The 21,753-nt window shown below is 37.2% G+C and overlaps 2 protein-coding genes and 1 non-coding gene across 6 annotated transcripts; 2 read left to right on the top strand and 1 right to left on the bottom strand.

Moving 5' to 3' along the window:
- Positions 1–511: 511 nt before the first annotated feature.
- On the top strand, positions 512–5,685 carry Mtcp1 (mature T cell proliferation 1). The gene is made up of 5 exons (XM_047536002.1): positions 512–650; positions 4,880–5,031; positions 5,153–5,323; positions 5,405–5,456; positions 5,543–5,685. Exons 2-4 carry the CDS (start codon positions 4,927–4,929, stop codon positions 5,450–5,452), a joined length of 324 nt encoding a protein of 107 aa, XP_047391958.1. The 5' UTR covers positions 512–650; positions 4,880–4,926; the 3' UTR covers positions 5,453–5,456; positions 5,543–5,685.
- Cmc4 (C-X9-C motif containing 4) lies at positions 512–17,786 on the top strand. 4 transcript variants are annotated; one of them, XM_047536006.1, is made up of 4 exons: positions 519–650; positions 6,439–6,573; positions 7,077–7,144; positions 17,487–17,786. In XM_047536006.1, exons 3-4 carry the CDS (start codon positions 7,087–7,089, stop codon positions 17,627–17,629), a joined length of 201 nt encoding a protein of 66 aa, XP_047391962.1. In that variant the 5' UTR covers positions 519–650; positions 6,439–6,573; positions 7,077–7,086; the 3' UTR covers positions 17,630–17,786. The 4 variants fall into 4 exon arrangements, with proteins under 4 accessions (XP_047391959.1, XP_047391962.1, XP_047391961.1 ...); XM_047536003.1 differs by lacking the exon at positions 6,439–6,573 and having other exon boundaries at positions 512–650; XM_047536005.1 differs by lacking the exons at positions 519–650; positions 6,439–6,573 and adding an exon at positions 5,779–5,913.
- Trnaa-ggc (transfer RNA alanine (anticodon GGC)) lies at positions 16,565–16,636 on the bottom strand. The gene has a single exon. It is a non-coding gene; the product is annotated as a tRNA-Ala (tRNA).
- Positions 17,787–21,753: the final 3,967 nt, after the last annotated feature.

Genomic DNA, 21,753 nt, shown 5'->3' with positions numbered 1-21,753 from the left:
CGGGCGGGGCTGCGGGGGCGGGGCCGGTGGTTGCCTGGAGGCGGGGCTTGGGGCGGAGGCGGGGCCTGCCCAGCAGCACCTGGGAAACGCCCGCGCCGGTTGGGGCAGGCGTGGCCATCAGGGCTAAGGGCGGTGGCTGGCGGAGGTCGCGGCATCAGGCCCGCGGCGGGGGCGGCAGGGAGGCGGCGCTCTCTCTCTTCAGGCGGAGTGGTCTGTGAGCGGTGCCCGGGCGTCTGGGCAGGCGCTTCTCCAGCGCCGGCGCCCATTTTGCCCGCCCGCTGAGGAGCGCGGTGCGCGGCCTACACGCTTTGGGGACAGCCCGTTGAGGCGACATCTCCGCGAACGCCGGTCTCTTGAGCCGGGGGGACGCTCTTTTGAAAGTCGGTCCTAAAATAGTTAAGGTTTTATTTTATTTTGTTTTATTTCCAAGTCACAGCCCCTGAATCTCGTACAACTCTCTCTGGACCACTTCCGGTTGCCGGCCAGCGCCTTGCAACTTCAGTTCTAGTGACCTCGGTTGGGGTTGCCCCTCGGCTTTTCCCCGGCTCACGTCGAGATCTTGGTTCGAGTGACCCGGGGTGTGGGACCTGGAAGTTTTAGCCTAGCTGTTCTCGAGGCGGAGAAATTAGCCCAAGAAACGTTATATTCATGTGAGTAACCTTTTGCAGAAACAGTGCTATACTGTATCTGAAAAAGTATCACTCTTGAGCTTGGTTGCTGCTACTTTTTACAAAGGCTTTTAGGTACCTATTTGTTTGATACGGGGAAGAGGAATTAGGGGACTTAAGTGTTTATTCACGTTCGGGTATATCACATCAGATATCCAGAATACAAGATTCCTCAAATCTTGTCTCAATGGTATCAGACGTTGTGAAATTACATTGTGAAAGTAATTCTATTCCACAGTGTGTCATCATGCCAAGGGTTAAAAGTACAGATCTTCCAAGTCACAAGTATACAAATTACAAGGATTTTAGGAACAATTCTAAATCAAAGAAAATTATATGCCATGTTATATTATATGCCTTCACAGTCTATCCGCGTTTTTGTTTCTGATTTGACTTTCTATTTCCCGTGTATTTCTGAAGCCAGGCAGATATGGCAGTACTGGAAAGGGAACATTCCCAAGGTGCTACTTGAAGAGGTGTTGATGCTATGCTCTTTTCTCCCAAGTCAGTTCCAACCCAAGTCTCTCCACAAATAGGGCTCCAAATCCAGTAGCTGTAATGTATATGCCAGCAACCTCCGTTTTTACCTATGCTTAAAGATCACATGACAAATCTTTCCATGATAGATTTTGATAATAATGAAGGTTGGAAAAATTTCCAACTGCACCATTACATTGGAACTATCAACATTTTCTCATAAGTTTTGATTTTATGTTATATATTATTTTCAGTTACTCTTTATGGCTAGTATACCCTGCCCTGATGGGGCAGCAACAGCTGTTCTTCTCATTATAATGGGATATTTTGAATTTATAAAGTTCATTTGGGCATCTTCAAAAAGAAAAATATGTTTCGTTTGTTATTATTGTCAATCAATCTCATATTCCAGAATGACATTCACTAACTTTTATAATTCATATGGCTACCTTTTACACCTCCAAACTTTTAAATGGAGTACAAAACAACTATTAATATTTACAGCAAATTTATTATGTGCTAGACATAAACTTCATCCTACACCTCAAGAAATTGAGGTGGAGAGAAGTTAACTTGTCCAAGGTCACAAAGCTTATAAGTTACAGAATTACAAATCATACACAGGCCAGGCTGATTTGAGGGTCTGTTGGTGATTTTACCCACTGTAATTGGATCAGTTATTAAATGACTTCAAGTAAAATATGCATATTCAACTTATCAATGTTTAAACACTGTTCAAACATCTGGAAATTTAAACAAATCTTATTTTTTTATAAAAGGCAAAAAAAATTATTCTTTAAAAGAAAAAAGGATGGTTTTTACTTAGGTCACCTACCTAAGGAAGCCCTTCAAGGTTATATGTCATCCATTTAGAACCTAATTTACAAAGTGCCTAAAAATAATCTGTCTAAGTCAATGTGGTCTCTGGTGTCAAGGTAACCCCCACGGGGACAATCTGTTTTAGTGGATAATATAGCTATAAATTTATTTAAATATTTTTTAAAATCCATTTTTTGCAGATGGCAATATTGCTTGAATTGGAGTTGCAAATGTTTATATTCTGTGTATTGTTTTATATCTTGTACCTAAATTTATCTTGAGGTTTTTAAGAGATCCATTTTATTTCAAGGAGTCCTGAATTTTGTGAACAAGGATCATATGCCCAGAACTAAAAATCTCTAGTCAAATAAATTTGGGAAACATTAAACAGCATGTTTTGTTTTGTTTTACTACATAACTTTCCAGAGCTTTTGCTATGGTAGGCTGTTTTATGACTCTCCAGTATTCCCAAACTTATTTGACTAAGGAAACTGTTGGGAGCAAGTGTTCTAAGAATCACATTTAAAGAAATGGCGTTACATTCATACAACTTGTAATTTTTACAGGCTTTGATCTGATTCCTCTTGCTCAGTCTTTGCATTTCTCTACTGAGAATGTTGTTTGTTCCTGCCCATGGTGGCTTCTCTGTCCCTTGATCACTTCTGTTGTCTTTCTCTGAGTTGCCATGCTTTCTGATTGCTAGCAAGCACAATTTCAGGGTAATGTTCTGAGGTTCGTTTCCAGGCTTATCTTGTCCAGCCCCCAGTATCTTAACCTCTGGGTCAAGGCAACATATCACATCACATTGCCTTTCTTCTGAGAATATTTTGTAGTGATTCATAAGAACCCTTTATAGTAATTCATAGTAACTCAAAACATCATCTCCAATCCATGTGCCCTCTCCTCCCCTGGAATTATTTCATTTTAATGTAGTATATCCAATATAATTTTGTTTTTATTCAAAAGACATTTAAATGTCAACATGTTGTTTTGCTAGGATCTATGAAGTTGATATGGTCCTGAAACTCTTAACACTTGGCTTCTAGTTTAAAATAATATTGGCCACAATTATGTTTTTTGTGCTCAAAAATCAAGATTCTAACTTTTTATTTTGATAATAGCATATACTGGATTTTGTGACTTTTCTTTCCAAAGCTCTGGGGAAGAGAAGCAGAATTGTTATCTGCTATATGGAAAAATGACTTCAAAATATAGAAACTTATGTATTTTAGACAAGTAGGAAGGAAGATCAAAAGTATGAAGCTTGAAATGAGCATGGCATTTGGGGGAAGTTTATCTTGAATACAGTGGTAGTGGTGGTGCTTGCTGGAATAGGTGACAGAATATAGCAATTGAAGAAGAAGAAGAAATCCAAGATAATTCATAAGTTTTGAGTGTACAGAATCAGAACAGCTGTTGTTAGGATTTGGTTAAGGAGAAAGGGTTCCATCTTTAATGAGTTTGAAATGAGAAAGCACATCCATGTGAAAAGAGAAGCATATGCCAGGCTCAGAATCAGATCTAATCAGGGTATAGTGGGTGAAATAACTCTGATGCTCTTAAATTATTCACAAAAATCAAACCATTCCTTACCTCTATAAAAGTATTTTTTCTACTTTCCTTCTAGGAAAGAAAAACTAACATTGTTGAGGGAAAAAAATCAGACTCAGATTGTTGTCCTTGAAAAAGAGGGTTTGGTTTAGTTTGATTCATTCTTATTTCTGACTTTTTCCTCTTCTGCATTATATGAGTTCTGACATCTGGTTTGCTCTGGACAGTCTCACTTTGAGGGCTCTAACAACCTCCCAAGCTATGCTACATTTTCTTTCCCACCTAATCGTCACCTAATGGGAGTAAGAGGTCTTTGTTTAGTGTAACATATCCCCCATTGCCCTATCTGCTCTGAAAAAGTTAGACCCTTACCTTTGAAACTATGCCACAATGCTGTGTTAGGGCAAAAAGATTCATACATGCAAAATGCATCTCAAATTATTGTAAGTTCTTAAAATGAGATCCCAGAGTGGGCAGAGGATTGTCAGGGAAAGAGTTTGCCCTACCACCCAAACATTCTGGGAATTGTGCTTCCTTTAGACCCCTCAAAGGGCAGAGGGGCTTTTCTGGCTTGGGAAATAAACAAATGAAACCTATGCCTCAATGGAAAAATGGGCTCTTGTAACATCCTGCAGCATTATTAAAATGAAACAAAGATCTAGATGGATAACTATGATTTGCTCTCACTCAGCTGTAAATCACCATGATCCCCAAAGTCTCTTGCGGGTCAGAAATTCCATGAAGCTACCCTAAATATTTTTCCTAACATGGAAATCATCTTCTAGAAATGCCCAGCTGCTATAAGTAACCTTTTCTAGTGAACTGATAAATAGGTCCTTTGCCCTTAAGTTTTAAATTTGAGTTTAGAAAATCATGCATGTGGTTCAGAATCTTACATTTGTTAAAATGGAAACTGCTTGGAAGTGGCTTTTACCAAAGAAATGTGGCATGCATGTGTCTCTTTTACTGACTTCCTGCCAAAATAATGTGTCCTTAGGCACTCTCCTGTACATTCTCTTTTGCTTACATTTTGTCAGACACCGCTTTGTGAATGCAAAGAATACAAGACCAGTACCCAGCCTCCTGTACTGCTTGTCCTAGATTTTCACAAAACTCACCTAGAATTCTTGAGTGCTTTATGGTCAACAGTTGGCATTACCTGAGGTTTTGCCTGAGTGTAACCTCGGTGTCACTTTCAGTCTTGCAGAAAGCTTCAGATGTCCTTGGTTCTATTTAGGCTATGCAAATAGACATTTATGAGGTTTGGTTCTGGTTGGTGGTTGCTAGTCACAGGGCACCTTGCTCACTGGTGAGTTATTCAAACCCCAAAAGTCACACCTGTGTCCTGTGCGCGGGTGCTACAGGCTTAGGTGGAGAAAAGCAGGGCTAGAATTGGAACCCAAAGCCCAGAATGGCAGGAGAGGATGTGGGGGCTCCACCCGATCACCTCTGGGTTCACCAAGAGGGTATCTACCGCGACGAATACCAGCGCACATGGGTGGCCGTTGTGGAAGAGGTAACTTTTCATTTTGCATATTTCTTTGATTTTGCTTTCAAGTAACTTGGTTTCTATCCAGTCTCAATATTCTGAAATATATATATATATATATATTTTTTTTATCATTCCCTTCCATTAGGAGACAAGTTTCCTAAGGGCACGAGTCCAGCAAATTCAGGTTCCCTTAGGTAACGCAGCTAGGCCAAGTCACCTTCTTACCTCCCAGCTACCTCTCATGTGGCAACTCTACCCGGAGGAGCGCTACATGGATAACAACTCTCGCTTGTGGCAGATACAGCATCATTTAATGGTACACATATTGCTTAATCATTTTCCATTGTATTGGAACTCTCATAACAGAGTTCTCTATAAACTTCTCTTTTTCTGACAGGTCAGGGGAGTACAGGAGCTGTTGCTTAAGCTTTTGCCTGATGATTAACCCGGTATGTATTTCTATTTCTCCCCCTTCGTCCCCTTCTTTGTCTTCACTCTATTCAGTTGTGGTGATTTTAATGATTTTTTTTTCCAGGTGCTGGGATTCTAGGAAGATATGCTCCTCTGTTCTGTTCAGTATATGGCAATCACTTCATCCACCACTGCAGTGCACCCACCCTTGGGCCCGGGGGTGGGAGGGAGGGAGTGGGTTGAAAAACTCATCAAGAACACAGAAGTTTAGGAAGGGTTATGAAGAATACTGCAAGTGACACTGCAGAGAGGGGGTTATGCAGGCACAAAGTGAGTCAACAAAAGCATTTAGAAAGGATACATAACTTGAAATTGACTCCTTTGGAAATTGCCATAGAACCTTTAATGGACATCATCGGCTGGAACTGGGATCTGATGAATCCCACAAAAATCAGCACGTGCTACAGAACAGATGCCCTGATCACCAAGGACTTGGTACTGATTTAGAGAGAAGAGAGCAGCTCCTAGCAGCATCAACATCTATTTGTCGCTTATTTGCCCTGCAGCACATTCACCTGCCTTTCCTTCTCCCATCCTGTAAATATCCTAGGTTTTGCTCCAGTGTTTCCCATCCCAGTACTGACCTAATTTGTATCTACTGAGAACTTAGGGGGTTCTGAAAAAAATTATTTGCATTGATGCAATTAGTTACAAAGGCTCCTAGGCCTTTTTTCTTTCTGAAATTGTCTTCAAATTATGAGAAGTTGCTGATCAAAATTGTAGGCACTAAAATCCCTTCTTTGGATTTTTTAAATAAGTTGGTACATATTTTAAATAAGATGGTTTTCATAAGAGCTCCAAAAAATCATTTTAGCTACTTAATCAGCACTTTTCTCAGGACATAGTAGTATCAAACATTGCTGATTTCTAGGAAAGCATTTACCACCTGTAAAGAATTTCCTGAGTCGAAGAAGTTATAACAGTTTATGTACATTAAAATACGGTTTTATTTTTTTTAAGTGTTGAGCTGAGTGCAGTGGCATGCGTCTATAGTCATAGCTACTACCAGGTTGAGGGCAGGAGAATGGCTTGAATTCAGGAGTTCCAGACCACGTGGGCAACATAGCAAGACCCCATCTCAAAAAACAAGTCTTGGTAATAATAGCTACCATGTTTTGAATCCTTACTTACTGCCTTATAGGCAGTATTCTATACACTTATATACTTTATAACATTTAGTTCTTCCATCAGTGCTTTGAGGTAGGTATGGTTATCATTTTACACATGAGTAGTAGGAAAAAGGCTCAAGGAATTTAATCATTTATCAAGGGTTTCCTCTGTGAATGATACAGATGGGCAGCCATCCAGGCCCATTGAACTGCAACATCGGTTCCTCCAGCCCAACATTGGTTTATAATACTCAAGATGAGTATGTTGAATTTAAGGACTTTTTCCATGTAAAGCTATTTATTTCTTCCAAGCTTAATGACCTGAATATTATAAAAATACAGTTGGTTCATCCTACAAGGGAAGAGTATTTTTAGTGTAATTTTTTCAGCAACTGTAAGGGCATACTACTTGTCTCTGAAGAAAATTCCATGTAAGGAGCTTTATTTATGGGTAAAAAAGCAAAATAAAAATCATTTCTCTTGTTTTAGTTTTCTGGATATGCCGCAAAAGGATCCGTGCCAGAAACAAGCCTGTGAAATACAGAAATGTTTACAAGGTAGTATGTAAAAAGCTTTTAAAATATTTTTTGACTTTATCTGTAAACTGTAAGAGAACAATTATTCTTTTATACAGAAAATAAAAAGTGACATGCTCAAAGCTAGGGGTGCTCAATCCTGGTTGTATATTAGAATCATCTGAAGAACTTTAACTACTTGCCTAGAAAAAATTAAATAAGAATTCCTGGAGCTAGGGTCTGAACATGAATCATTCTGGAGAGCTAAGCAGATTTTTTTTTGGTTCCAGGGATTGAACCCAGAGGTGCTTAACTACTGAGCCACAACCCCAGCACTTTCTATTTTTTATTTTGAGACACGGTCTTGCTAAGTTGCTGAGAGCCTCGCTAAGTTGCTGAAGCTGGCTCGAACTTGTGATCCTCCTGCCTCAGCCTCCCAAACCACTGGGATTATAGGCATGCACCACCATGTCCTGCACGAGATGATTTTAATGCACAGCCAGAGTTGAGAATTCCTGAGCTGAGCAAAGTTCTTTTTATTTTGTTTTTTAATTTTTTCCACATAAATTTTCAGAGTATTTTAAACATGTGGCAACAAGGATACAAACAGATGGCTGGGTGCAGTGGTGCATGCCTCTAATTCAATTGTTCAGGAGGCTCAGGTAGGAGGATGGTGAGTTCAAGGCCAGCCTTAGCAACTTAGCAAGACCCTGTCTGTGAAAGTAGAAAAAAGGGATAGGGATGTAGCTCAGTGGTAGAGCACCCTTGGTTCAATCCCCAGCACTGCAAAACAAACAAAAGCCAAATATATAATTAAAGTGAAAAATTTAGGCTAAAAGTAAAACAGTGAATTTGAGGAAAACTTAGATGAAAAATGGCTGTGAATAAAAAAATACCTAGGAAATAGTTCCCTACAATTAAACATGTCTATTATTCTTAGGGACTGGGGATATAGCTCAGTCGATAGAGTGCTTGCCTCATAAGCACAAGGCCCTGGGTTCAAATCCCCAGCACCGTAAAAAAAAAAAAAAGGAGTCTTCCAAATAGTTTTTTAAAATTTGTTTTAATTAGCTATACATGACAGTAGAATGCATTTTTACACCTCATACATAAATGGAGTATTATTTCTCATTCTTCTGGTTGTACATGATGTAGAATCACACAGGTCATGTAGTTCATATATGTACATAGGGTAATGTCAGATTCATTCTGCTATCCTTCCTACCCCATAACTCCTTTCCTCCATTCACTGTCCTCTACCTAATCCAAAGTAACTATATTCTTTCCTACCCCACCTTATTGTGAATTAGCATTCACATATCAGAGAAAACATTCAGCCTTTGATTCTTTGGGATTGGCTTATTTCACTTAGCATGATATTCTCCAGCTCCATCCATTTACCAGCGAATGCCATAATTTTATTCTTTATGGCTGAGTAATGCTCCATTGTGTATATGTACCACATTTTCTTTATCTATTCATCTGTTGAAGGGCACCTAGGTTGGTTCCATAGTTTAGCTATTGTGAGTTTAGCTGCTATAAACATTGATGTGGCTGTGTCACTATAGTATGCTGATTTTAAGTTCTTTCGGTATAATCCGAGGAGTGGGATAGCTGGGTCAAATGGTGATTCCATTCCAAGCTTTCTGAGGAATCTCCATACTGCTTTCCAGAGTCGTTGCACCAATTTGCAACCCCACCAGCAATGTATGAGTGTACCCTTTTTCCCACATCCTCACCAACACATATTGTTGCTTATATTCTTGATAATTGCCATTCTGACTGGAGTGAGGTGGAATCTTAGTTTTGATTTGCATTTCTCTAGTTATTAGAGATGTTGAACATATTTTCATATATTTGTTGATTGATTGTATATCTTCATCTGTGAAGGGTCTGCTCAGTTCCTTAGCCCATTTATTGACTAGGTTATTTGGTTTTTTTGGTGTTAAGTTTTTTGAGTTCTTTTTATATCCTGGAGATGAGTGGTCTATCTGAGGTGCATGTGGTAAAGATTTTCTCCCATTCTGTAGGTTCTTTCTTCATGTTATTGATTGTTTCCTTTGCTGAGAAGAAGCTTTTTAATTTGAATCCATCCCATTTGTTGATTCTTTTTTTTTGGGGGGGGGTGCTGGAGTATTTATTGATTCTTGATATTATTTCTTGCACTTTAGGAGTCTTGTTGAGGAAGTCAGATCCTAAGCCAACATAATGACGATTTGGGTGGGCTTTTTCTTCTATTAGGTGCAGGGTCTCTGGTCTAATTCCTAGTTTCTTTTTAAAAATTTTTTTTTAGTCACAGATGGACGTAATACCTTTATTTTATTTATTTATGTGATGCTGAGGATTGAACCCAGTGCCTTATGCATGCAAGATAAGCGCTGTACCACCGAGCTAAAACCCCAGCCCATAATTCCTAGGTCTACTATGAGTTGATAACTCATAATCCACTATGAGTTGAGTTTGTGCAGGGTGAGAGATGGGAATATAATTTCATTTTGCTGCATGTGGATTTCCAGTTTTCCAAGCACCATTTGTTGAAAAAGTTATCTTTTGTCCAATGTATGTTTTTAGCACCTTTGTCTATTATGAGATAACTATGGGGTTTGTGTCTTCTATTTTGTACCATTGGTCTACCTGTCTATTTTGGTGCCAATACCATGCTGTTTTTGTTACTAGACCTCTGTAGTATAGTTTAAGGCCTGGTTTTGTGATGCCTCCTACTTCACTCTTCTTGCTAAGGATTATTTTGGCTATTCTTGGTCTGTATTTGCTGATAACATGATTCTGTATTTACAGGATCCAAAAAAAATTCCACCAGAATACTTCTAGAACTAATAAATGAATACAGCAAAGTAGCAGGGTACAAAATCAACACCCATAAATCTGATACATTTCTATACATCAGTGACAAATCCTCTGAAAGAGAAATTAGGAAAACTACCCCATTCACAATAGCCTAAAAAAACAATAAAATACTTGGGAATCAATTTAACAAAAGAGATGAAAGACCTCTACAATGAAAACTACAGAACACCACATAAGGAAATTAAAGAAGACCTTAGAAGATGGAAAAATCTCCCATGCTCTTGGATAGGCAGAATTAATATTGTCAAAATGGCCATACTACCAAAAGTACTATACAGATTTAATGCAATTCCAATTAAAATCCCAATGTCTTTCCTCATGGAAATAGAAAAAGCAGTTATGAAATTCATTTGGAAAAATAAGAGACCCATGTATTGTTTCTTGATTTTACTTCTTACACTTTAGGAGTCTTGTTAAGGATGTCAGATCCTAAGCTGACATGGTGAAGATTTGGGCCTACTTTTTCTTCTATTAGGCACAGGGTCTCTGCTCTAGTGCCTATGTCTTTGATCCACTTTGAGTTGAGTTTTATGCAGGGTGAGAGATAGGGGTTTAATTTCATTTTGTTACATATGGATCATAGTTTCCCAGCACCATTTGTTGGATAGACTATCTTTTCTCCACTAAATGTTTTTGTCTAGTATGAGACAACTGCATTTTTGTGGGTTTGTCTTTGTGTCTTCTATTCTGTACCATTGGTCTACCTGTCTGTTTTGATGCCAATACCATGCCGTTTTTGTTACTATTGCCCTGTAGTATAGTTGAAGGTCTGCTATTGTGATGCCTCCTGCTTTACTCTTCTTGCTAAGGATTGCTTTGGCTATTCTGGGTCTCTTATTTTTCCAAGTGAATTTCATGATTGCTTTTTCTAGTTCTATGAAGAATGTCATTGGGATTTTAATGGAAATTGCATTAAATCTGTATAACACTTGGGTAGTATGGCCATTTTGATGATGTTAATTCTGCCTATCCAGGAGCATGGGAGTTCTTTCCATCTTCTAAGGTCTTCCTCAATTTCTTTCTTTAGTCTTCTCACTGTATTTTTAAAGCATACTCCTTGATTAATATATCTAAAAATGCAAAAATACTTTTTAAATTTTCATCTTTTTAAAAACATTTCTTTAGTATGTTATAATTATACATATTAGTGGGATCCATTGTGAGATGTTCATTCATGCACACAATATAATTTAGTCAATTTTATCCCTAATAATTGACCTTTCCATCCCTTCCTCTATCCTCTGGTTCCCTTCCTCTTTTCTAAAGGTCTCCCTTCTATTTTCATGAGATCCCCTTTTTTATTCCTGTTTTCTCTCTAGCTTCTACATATTATCTACTCTTGACTTTTTGAGTCTGACTTATTCACTTATGAAGAATGTGTTCCAGTTTCATCCATTTACCAGCAAATGACATAACTTTACTCTTCTTTATGTCTGACTCAAACTCCATTGTGTATGTATACCATATTTTCTTTATCCATTCATCTGTTGACAGATACCTAGGTTGCTTTCATAACTTGGCTGTTGTGTGAATTGTGCTGCTAAAAACATGGGTATACACATATTGATATGTTCTTTCTGATAAATCCAAGGAATGGTAAAGCTAGGTCTTATGGTGTTTCTGTTCCTAGTCTTTTGAAGAATATCCTACTGATTTCCATAGTGGTTGTACTAATTTACAGTCCCATGAACAGTGAATGAGTGTTCCTTTCCCCCTGCATCCTTACTAGCATCTATTACTGTTTGTATTCTTTTTTTGTATGAATGCTATTGTAATGGAAATGCAATGAAATCTCAGTGTAGACTTGATTTACATTTTCCTTATTTCTAAAGATTTCCCCCTATTTGTTGACCATTTGTATTTTTTCTTTTGAGAACTATTTGATTCATTTGCCTATTCATTAATTGGGTTAAGGGGTTTTTTTCCGGTAATAATTCTTTCAAGTTCTTTATATATTCTGGATATAAATCCTGTGTTAGAAGAGTAACTGGCAAAGATTTTCTCCTATTCCAAAGGCTTTCGTGTGACACCTTAATTGTTTTCCTTGCTGTGCAGAACCTTTGATACCATCCCATTTATTAATTCTTGGTTTTATTTCCTGAGCTTTAGAAGTCCTATTGAGGAAGTCATTGCCTGCACCTATATGTTGGAGTGTTTCCCCTATTTTCTAGTAGTTGTAGTGTTTCTGGTCTAATTCCTAAGTCTTTGATCCATTTTGAGTTTATTTTTGTGCAGGGTAAGATATGGGGAAATAGTTTTATTCTTCTACATATGAATAACCAGTTTTCCCAGCTTTATTTGTTAAAAAAGATGCCTTTTCTCCAATGTATGTTTTTGACACCTTTGTCTAGGATCAGGTGACTGTGTGGATTTGTTTCCTATCTTCCATTCTGTTCCATTGGTCTTTATGTCTATTTTGTTGCCAGTACCTTGCTGTTTTTGTTACTGTAGCTCTGTAGTAATATTTGAGATCAGGTATTGTGATGCCTCCAGTGTGGTCTTATTACTTAAGATTGCTTTGACTGTTCTGGGTCTTTTATTCTTCCATATGAATTTTAGGACTGTTTTTTTTATTCCATGAAGAATGTCATTGGTGTTTTGATGGGATTGCATTGAATCTACAGATTGCTTTGGTTATATGGCCATTTTAACAATATTAATTCTGCCTGTCCAGGAATATGGGAGGTCTTTTCATTTTCTGAGATCTTCAATGTTCTATAGTTTTCATTGTGGAGGTCTTTCACCTCCTTGGTTGGATTTATCCATATGTTGGTTGGTTGGTTTGTTTTTAGGGTATCATGAGTGAATTTTTTTTTCCTGATTTCCTTCTCAGCAGGTTTATTATTGGTGTACAGTAAAAACATTGTTTTTTTAAGTTGATTTTGTGCTCCTCAAATTGTTTCATGAAATAGAGGATAGGCAATCCCAGATTCATTCTATGAAGATAACATCACCATGATACCAAAACCATATAAACATCAATTAAAGAAAACTACAGACTGATATTCCTGATGAACATAGGTATAAAAATCATTAACAAAATATTAACATTTTGTATTCAGTATCATATTAAGAAGATTGTACGTCATGATGAAGTTGTTGTTTGGTTTGGTTTGTTTTGGTTTGGTACCAGGGTCTCAGGGATGCTTAACCACTGAGCCACATCCCCAGCCTTTTTTATATTTAGGTACAGTGTCTCACTAAGTTGCTGAGGACCTCCCTAAGTTGCTAAGGCTGGCTTTTGGGACTCGTGATCCTCTCGCCTCAGTCTCTCCCAGCCACTGGGATGATAGGCATGCGCCACCATTCCCATCTAAATTGGTTTTATTGCAAGGATGCAAGGATGTTTCAACATACAAAATTCAATAAATGTAATTCATCAGCTCACTATTGTTTGTCAGCTCCACAAGTCTTTGTTTGGAGTCTTTTTGGGTCTTTTTATCATCATATCTGCAAATAGTGATAATTTGACTTCTTCTCTTCCCATTTTATCCCTTTGGTTTCCTTCTCTTGCCTAATTTCTATGACTAGTTTCAGGTACTATATTGAATAGAAGTGGTGAGAGTGGACATTCTTGCCTTGTTCCTGATTTTAGAGGAAATGCTTTCAGTTTTTCCCCATTCCCTCTGATGTTAGCTTTGGGTTTGTCATATATAGCCTGTATGATGTGGTGGTAAGTTTTTCTGTCCCTAATTTTATTCAGTGCTTTTAACATGAATGTGTGCTAGATTTCATCAAAGGCTTTTTTCTGTACCTGTTAATATGATCATGTGATTTTTGTCTTTAAATCTATTTATGTGATGAATTATTATTATTGATTTGCATATGTTGAAACATCCTTGCATCCCTGGTATAAAGCCAATTTGATCATGATGTACAACCTTCTTAATGTGTTTTTAAATGTGTAATGCTTACATTTTAATAAGAATTTTTAACGGTCTGTGGTTTTCTTTATTTGACATGTACTTACATGATTTTGTTATCAGGGTGATGCTGGGTTCATGGAATGAATTTAGGTGTGCCCCCCTTTTATATTTCATGGAATAATATCAGGAGCACTGGCATTAGTTCGTCTTTAAAGGTCTGTTAGAATTCAGCTATGAATCCATCTGGTCCTGAGCTTTTCTTTGTTAGAGGCCTTTTTTTTTTTTTTTTTTTTTTTTGGCACTGGGGATTGAACTCAGGGGCACTCAACCACTAAGCCACATTCCCCAGCCCTTTTTTCTTTTAAAAAAAAGTTTTAGTTGTAGATGGACAGAATGCCTTTATTTGTTTATTTTATGTGGTGCTAAGGATCAAACCCAGTGCCTCACACATGCTAGGCAAGTGTTCTGTCACTGAACTACAGCCCCAACCCCATCCCCAGCCCTTTTTTAAAACATTTTGGAACAGCATCTCACTAAGTTGCTTAGGGCCTTGCTAAGTTGCTGAGGCTGACTTTGAACTTGGGATCTTCCTGCCTCAGACTCCCAGGCTGCTGGGATTACAGGTGTGCACCACTGCACCTGTTAGAAGACTTTTAATTGCTGATTTAATTTCATTGCTTGTTATTGGTTTGTTTGGATTTTCTATATCCTTTTGGTTCAGTTTTGGTACCTGTACGTATCTAGAAATGTGTCCATTTCTTCTAGATTTTCTAATTTTGGGACAGTAAGTTTTCAAAGTAGTCCCTGAAATTTCAGAAATTTCTGTAATGACATCTCCTTTTTCATCTCTAATTTTATTAATTTGGGTCTTTTCTCTCTCTTTCTTTGGCTAATTTGTCTAAGGGTTTATCAGTCTTATTTATCTTTTCAAAGAACCAACTCCATTACATTGATCTCTTATATTATTTTTTATTCTCTATTTCATTAATTTCAGCTCTTAATTATTTCCTTCCTACTATTTATTTTGGAACTGATTTATTCTTGTTTCTCTAGGACCTTGGAGGTACATCATTAGGTTGTTTATTTGGAATCTTTCTGATTTTGTTATGGAGGCACTCATAGCTATAAATTTTGCTTTTCCCCCCTCATGGTGTTGCAGTTTCTGGTATATTTTATCTCTATTCTCATTCAGGTCTATGAATTTTAAAATTTCTCCTGGAATATCACCTATGTTTCATTTGTTGCTCAAAAGTGAATTGTTAAATATCCATATGGTTATGTAGTTTCTATAGTTTCTTGGTGTTGATTTCTAGTTTCATTCCATTATAATCTGACAAGATGCAAGGGAATATATCAATTTTTTTTTATTTGCCAAGACTCACTTTATGACCTAAAATATGGTCATTTTTAGAGAAGGTTCCATGAGCAGCTGAGAAGAAAGTATATTCAGATATTTTTGGATAAAATATTCTATAGATTTCAGTTAGGTCCATTTGACTGATAACATTTGTTTAGGTTTAAATGTTCTATTTGTTGATGAGTGAGATGTGTTGAAATCACCCAGAATTTTCATACTGGGGTCTATCTAAGTCTTTATACCAAAAGTAGCATCTGTCTTATACAATTGGGTCACCAACATTTGGGGCATAAATATTTATTATCATTTTATCTTCGTGTTGGAGTGTTCCCTTTAGCAGTTTGAAGTGATCTTTTCTGATTAATTTTGACTTGAAGTCTACTTTATCAGATTTGAGTGTAGTTTGTTTTGGGCTCCATTTTCATGGTGTATCCATTTTCATCTTTTCACTTTCAGCCTGGGGCTGTCCTTGCCTGTAAGGTGTCTCTTGCAAACAATATATAATTGAGTCTTAGTTTTTAACCCATTCTGCCAGCCTGTCTTTTAGTTGGAGAGTTGACCATTTACATTCAATGTTATTATATAGAGATGCTTATTATTTCTTACCATTTTGATTTATTTTTAATGTTTCAGTTCTAATTCTTATTTGGAGCAAAGTCTTTTGTAAATCAACTCATTTTAAAACTAGTCTTGGGGGGGAGTGGAGCTGCTCAGTGGTGTTTGCCTAGCATGCATAAGGCTCTGGGTTTGGTCCCCAGCACTGCAAGAAAAAAGAAAAAAGAAAGAATAAAACTAGGTTTCACTGAAGCTTCAGGTGACCACTCCCTTATATTTAAACCAATTTGGTAGAAGGGGGGTTTGAAAATACAATTGGAATTCAGGCTGCCAGAGTCAGCAACTAAATCAATATGAAAAGTGAATTTCTATTAAAGCATATTTGATGTGATTTTTCCATTTAGTTTTAATTCAGCCTCTAAGTGTGACCAAATAGTAGAGGATTTTTTTAATCAGCAAGTGATTATTGCCAGGAGAACAAATAAAAAAGTTATAGAACTATCTGAAAATTGACTTTTTGGTAATTTTCCCATTACTAAAGTAATAGATGGATGCTCTTGAAAATATAAAAACAAGTGAAGGACAAATGGTCAAGGTTTCCCCAAATACCCACCACCTAAAGAGAACCCTTATTTCTTTTTTCATTCTTGGTTCATTTTATGATGGAAGCAATATTTTATAGTCTTTTAGATTATTCTTAAATGTTGATGCATAATAATATCATTTTAATCATACTTTTCTTCATTCCCTCCAACTTTAATAAGAAGGAAAAATGTGGGCTTTTTTTTTTTTTTTGCTTATCTTTTTTTTTGGGGGGGTTGGCGCTACTGGGGATTGAACCCAGGGCCTGTGCATGCCAGGCAAGTACTCTACCAACTGAGCTATATCCCCAGCCCCTTATAATTTCTTCTTCTAAATGAATCCTTATATGATTTGAAGTTGTAAACCATGACAAAAGGAGAACAAGAACCAAGTTAAAAAGTTGGTTACATACCCTTGGTGCAATATGGGAGGAGTGAGAACAGGAAAGATTCGGCACTTGCTAGATGTGAAGGGCTTTACACATAGCAAATAATTTAATCCTTTCATACAAGACAGAAACTACTATGACTACCCTTTTATGGATAGAAAAATAGACACGGAAATTATGTAACTTGTCCAGGGTCACATAACTAGAAAGTGGTATGGTTAACTTCCATGCAGACTCTCAGATTACTTGTAGCTGACATAGAAACTTTTAGGTCAAGTTCTACTTACTTAGGGTCTATGTATAGTAAGGACTCTGCAGATGTGTTCTGTGGAGAGTAAAACACATATTTTAGGCTACAGAGGCTATAAGGTCTCTACTGTATATTCTCTATGTGTGTTTGTAACCTTTAAAAATCATGCTTACATATGGGGGTTCATGTGCATTTTTCTAATTTATCAAATTTCTAAGAGATCAGGGACTACTACTAATAATAATAACCAATGCCCTAGAATAAAGATAATCTATTAACTCAATAGTAAAAGGAAATTATACACTAAAAGTTTTGAACCACTTTGTACATCATACTTTTTTTTCCTAATTGACCTATTGACAGGTCTCTAAATCAGAAAGAATTTTGTTGACTTAGATGTATCTTTTTTTCTTCCAGTTCCATAGGTAAAGTGAAAAGAGGTGGTAAGTGCTGATCCGAACATCTTTGTACCTTCTCAGCCCTGTGAGATTATGACTAGGATCTGCCTGTCTATTTTGCAGCCAACAACTACATCGAATCAAAGTGTCAGGCTGTTATCGAAGAACTGCGTAAGTGTTGTGCTCGATATCCCAAGGGAAGATCTCTCGTCTGTTCAGGATTTGAAAAAGAAGAAAACCTTATACTGAAGTCTCCATCAAAGTAAAGTTCTGCTGAGGAATTTATTAAATGCTGCTCCATGTTTCTACCAAGCGCATTGTATTTATTCTCCTGACTTTCTTCAGGCCAGGTAGCAGCAAATAGCAAAAGAAAAAGTCAACTATAAAAGCTAATGGAATATGCCATCTATGCAGAACAAATAGAATATTAAGACGTGTAGAATGTAGTAAAATTGAGCTGCTAAAATAAACCTGTTTAAGTGAAAAATTTTGGTTTGGTACTAAATGTATTTTAAGCTTATTCAATATAAGATATTAATGAATTCTCTTTAGCACTTGATTTCATACCACCAGTCATGAGACATGAAGTGAAAAGACTCATGCCTCCAGCATAATAAGCGTAGACTACATGCTGAATTAATTCAAAGCTTCCTTTAACCTAACTCCACACCTGTTGTACTTCCAATAATGCAAAGTGTCCTTCCAGGTGCCAGTAGGATTTATTTCTGCTTTTGCATCCCTGCCACAATGCCTAGTCAGAAGAAGGTGCTTAATATTTTTTCCTTCAGTGGTAAGAAAGACATAGAAATAATTTTTGTAATGTTTAGTGATCCCTAATTTATTGTGAAGAAAAAAATTCCATTGGAAGACAGGAGAGCAGGAACAAAATAAAAAATCTGTCCTTATAGTTATAAGGATATAATAGATCCAGATGATATTTGTAAAAACCTACTGAATGAAGTCTGTTGGTAATTGGCAGCTACTTTATGGCCATTCACTTCGCTCAAATAGATGCTAGAACTGCCATTGCCCCTCCCCCCAAAAAGAAAAAGATGGCTTTCTGGGCAAATTCTGATAGATTCTTGATGACCAAATGCCATTATTTTAGGCCAAAGGTTTCTTTAAAGCAGCATTTCCCAAAGTGTTTCTAGGAATTGTAGTAGTGAAAAAAATCTCTGGATATTTGGGGAATACTAGGTTAAACACAAGTAAACAGGCTTCCTGTTGGACTTTAGAGCTTTTCCTATGGTAATGTGAATTATGATTCTTTGGAATTGCCAAAGTGAACCCATTTTGCAGATAAAAGAAATGCTGCCTTAGAGATGTCTGGTCCACACACCAGGGTAAACAGTGTTAAATTTCCATGAAATAATTTAAATGAACTCTCATGTTAATAGTAAAGTTATTTAATAAGGCATTTTACAACTATAATGTTTACATCATCTATGGATCTAAATTACATTTAAAATTATCAATTGATGGTGGTGCTAAGATTTACATTACCATTTTTTTTGTGTGGTTCTGGGGATTAGAACCCAGGGCCTTGTGCTTGCAAGGCAAGCACTCTACCAACTGAGCTAGATCCCCAGCCTTACATTACCATTTTAAAATCAAATAGATGGATTTTCTGTGTTTTATTACAAAATTGAGTTAATGACTCAAGCTGCAGACTTCTTAAAATGTCCTCCTGCTACCAGGTATTTAGAGTTTTGAAAGCTTCAAATCAATTTTCCTTCCTTTAAACTATCTTGTCTCAGGTGAAGGCAAAAGATCTACTGGAAGACATTGATTTAATCAATCTCATTCTCTTTCACCATTATCATCATGCAGAGAAAAATACAACAGTCATTAGAAAAGGTTTAACACTCAAGTGCTTTTTATGTGATAGGGGTTGAAATTAGCACTGAAACTCAGTCTTCAGGGAAGTTGGAAACTATGATCTCTTCCATCTTAGTGATTTTAAAAAGTCCCACAGTACAATTCCCTTCCATGCATCTACTCGAATTTTATGAACTGTAATACTGCAATTTTGTTCAGTATGTAGCAGGTACCTCAAGTTGTATGGCATTTAATTTATAATGATTTAAAAATCCTATTAAGTAGTCACATTAACAGCAGGACTATAATTTTATTAGTACCAGCTACCAACTTCTGTACTTCAATGGTTGTCAGTCCTGGCTGTTCATTGGAGTCATCTGAGACATTCTGAATCCTCAGGCTGCTGCAACAGCACCCTAGGCCACTGAAGTCAGAATCTTTAGGCTGAAAGCCAGGCATCAGAAGAGTTTACAATTCTACATGTGCAAAAAAGGTTGAGAACCACTGTTCTCAATAATCATGTCATTTTTTTTAACATTTTAAAATTGGAAAAAGACAGTCTTGGCAAGTCAAAAATGTGAAAAAAGTACAACACTGTTTTCTTTAGAAAAAGTTTGTAAATTCCTGATCCCTTCAGAATAAAGGCATCACAGAAATAAGCCACACTGTTAAGATTTTTGGGAAATAAGGTCAAGAACTAAATTGGGTTTCCATCCTGTTCTCTAACAGTTCACACTAGCACTGTATAAGTAAGTGACTATTTGAGCAGAAAACCCATTTCAGTTCTGGACCTGATTTCCCAGAAATCATACTGGACATGCATGACAGGGAATCAGTAAGGGAGCAACCTAATTTTCCTACAGGATTGGGTGTAAGAGTTTCCCTCATGGAAGAAACAGATCCCAAACACTGATACTCAAAAATTCCAAATCCATTCCTGTACTGTTTTTTCAAGCACAAATTTATGGTATTTTCCCAAACTGTAAAAATTATAAGATTCAAACAAAAGCTAAACCATTATTTATGCCTTTTTGTCTGCCAAACATCAAACAAAAGAATGAACAAAAAGCACATTAATAGTCATCTACATAGGAACTCTGCCTTTCAAAACCACAAGCACCAGCCCTAAGGGAGTGGCAGCTAGAATTGTTAAACTCTTCTAGAATCAGTCCTCCAACTTGAATATGTCTGGTCTTCTTCCAGAATCCCCCAGATAGTAACTGTTCAGATCTGGAAGCTGAGTGGTGGGAGGTCCAAGCAAACAATGGACCTTTTGGTTGAAAGATAGTCTTACCATATGATCACAATGCCAGTAACATGACAATGGGGCTGCTCAAGCAGGGTGTCCCTTGAATTCAAGGTCAGTAAAGAGAATACAGAGCCTTGGAGAGACTAGAAACATTAGAGTCAATCTTTTGAGCCTGAGCAGGCAGCTGCCAGAAAGTGCCCCCATCACTCTCCTCACTCCTGACTCTGGGGAGAACTTCAGCAAAGAGACTAATGTTACAGCTGTGCTCCAACAGTTTCCACGTTTTCATCCTACCCTGTCCCATCTTGGGAGGGGCACCGGGTTGGAGGGTTGCCCAGAGTAGTGAGAATGCAGGGCAGAGCTGTAGTGACCCAGGAGAGAACAGAACATGCTGGCAGGTGTTGCAGGGTACAACTGGGGAAAGGGGCTCTCCCAACCCCCGGGACAAGAAGTTTTCACTACACAGGTCCACAAACTTGGAAGATTTGAGGATGTTGTTACCATATCTCCACCACCAGGAGGTGCCAAAACCCCCAACACATTCAAAGCAAGTTTCTCTGGCCTTACGTATAGACAATACTCACCATAAATGGCATAACCAGAGACCCAGCATCAAAAGATATAGAGAACAAGGAAAGAGGTCACTTACTGAAAACCAATAAATACACTGCAAGCAAAAATAAAAGAGTACCTATAAAATAGACTTAGACCATCAAAATGTAATGTGGACCATATATATATATATATATATATATATATATATATATATACATTTTTTTTTTTTTTTTTTGGTGGTGCTGGGGATTGAACCCAAGGCCTTGTGCATGCTAGGCAAGCACTTTACCAACTGAGCTATATCCCCAGCCCGGACCTTATATTTTGAGTCAAACTAAATGTGAAACACTTTTGAGATAAGGAAATATTGAACCATATATTTTATATTTGAGAATTATTAATTTTGGCATAATAAGGTATTGTACTTATGATTTTAAAAAGATCTTACCTTTTAGCAATACATAGTGAAGTACAATAAAATGATTATTTGGTATTTGTTTCACAATAATTGTTAAGTATAGTTAAAATTTCATGGTTGTTGTAGATGGGTGATGGATACATGGGGAAGTCAGCGTATTCTCTACTTTTATGTGTTTGAAAGTTTCCATAATAAAAAGTGAAAATAATTTTTAAGTTCTTGGAAAAAATATGTAGCATAGAGGCTCACACACCATTGTGACTTGATGATTCATACATAGTGCAAGCAAAATAACTTTGTTGCCTTAAATATTACTATACTATAATGAGGAAAATACAAGTAGATGAATT

This window comes from Sciurus carolinensis, chromosome X (assembly GCF_902686445.1).
Source record: "Sciurus carolinensis chromosome X, mSciCar1.2, whole genome shotgun sequence".
NCBI lineage: Eukaryota > Metazoa > Chordata > Mammalia > Rodentia > Sciuridae > Sciurus > Sciurus carolinensis.
This window is presented reverse-complemented; position numbering and strand designations above follow the sequence as displayed.

Excerpts from the sequence above, each read along its gene's own strand:
- Mtcp1 (XM_047536002.1), top strand. The coding sequence starts at position 4,927 with ATGGCAGGAGAGGATGTGGGGGCTCCACCCGATCACCTCTGGGTTCAC. Across the intron at positions 5,032-5,152 it reads GGGTGGCCGTTGTGGAAGAG|GAGACAAGTTTCCTAAGGGC; the intron begins GTAACTTTTCAT and ends CCCTTCCATTAG. Across the intron at positions 5,324-5,404 it reads AGATACAGCATCATTTAATG|GTCAGGGGAGTACAGGAGCT; the intron begins GTACACATATTG and ends TTTTTCTGACAG.
- Cmc4 (XM_047536003.1), top strand. The coding sequence starts at position 7,087 with ATGCCGCAAAAGGATCCGTGCCAGAAACAAGCCTGTGAAATACAGAAA. Across the intron at positions 7,145-17,486 it reads AATACAGAAATGTTTACAAG|CCAACAACTACATCGAATCA; the intron begins GTAGTATGTAAA and ends TCTATTTTGCAG.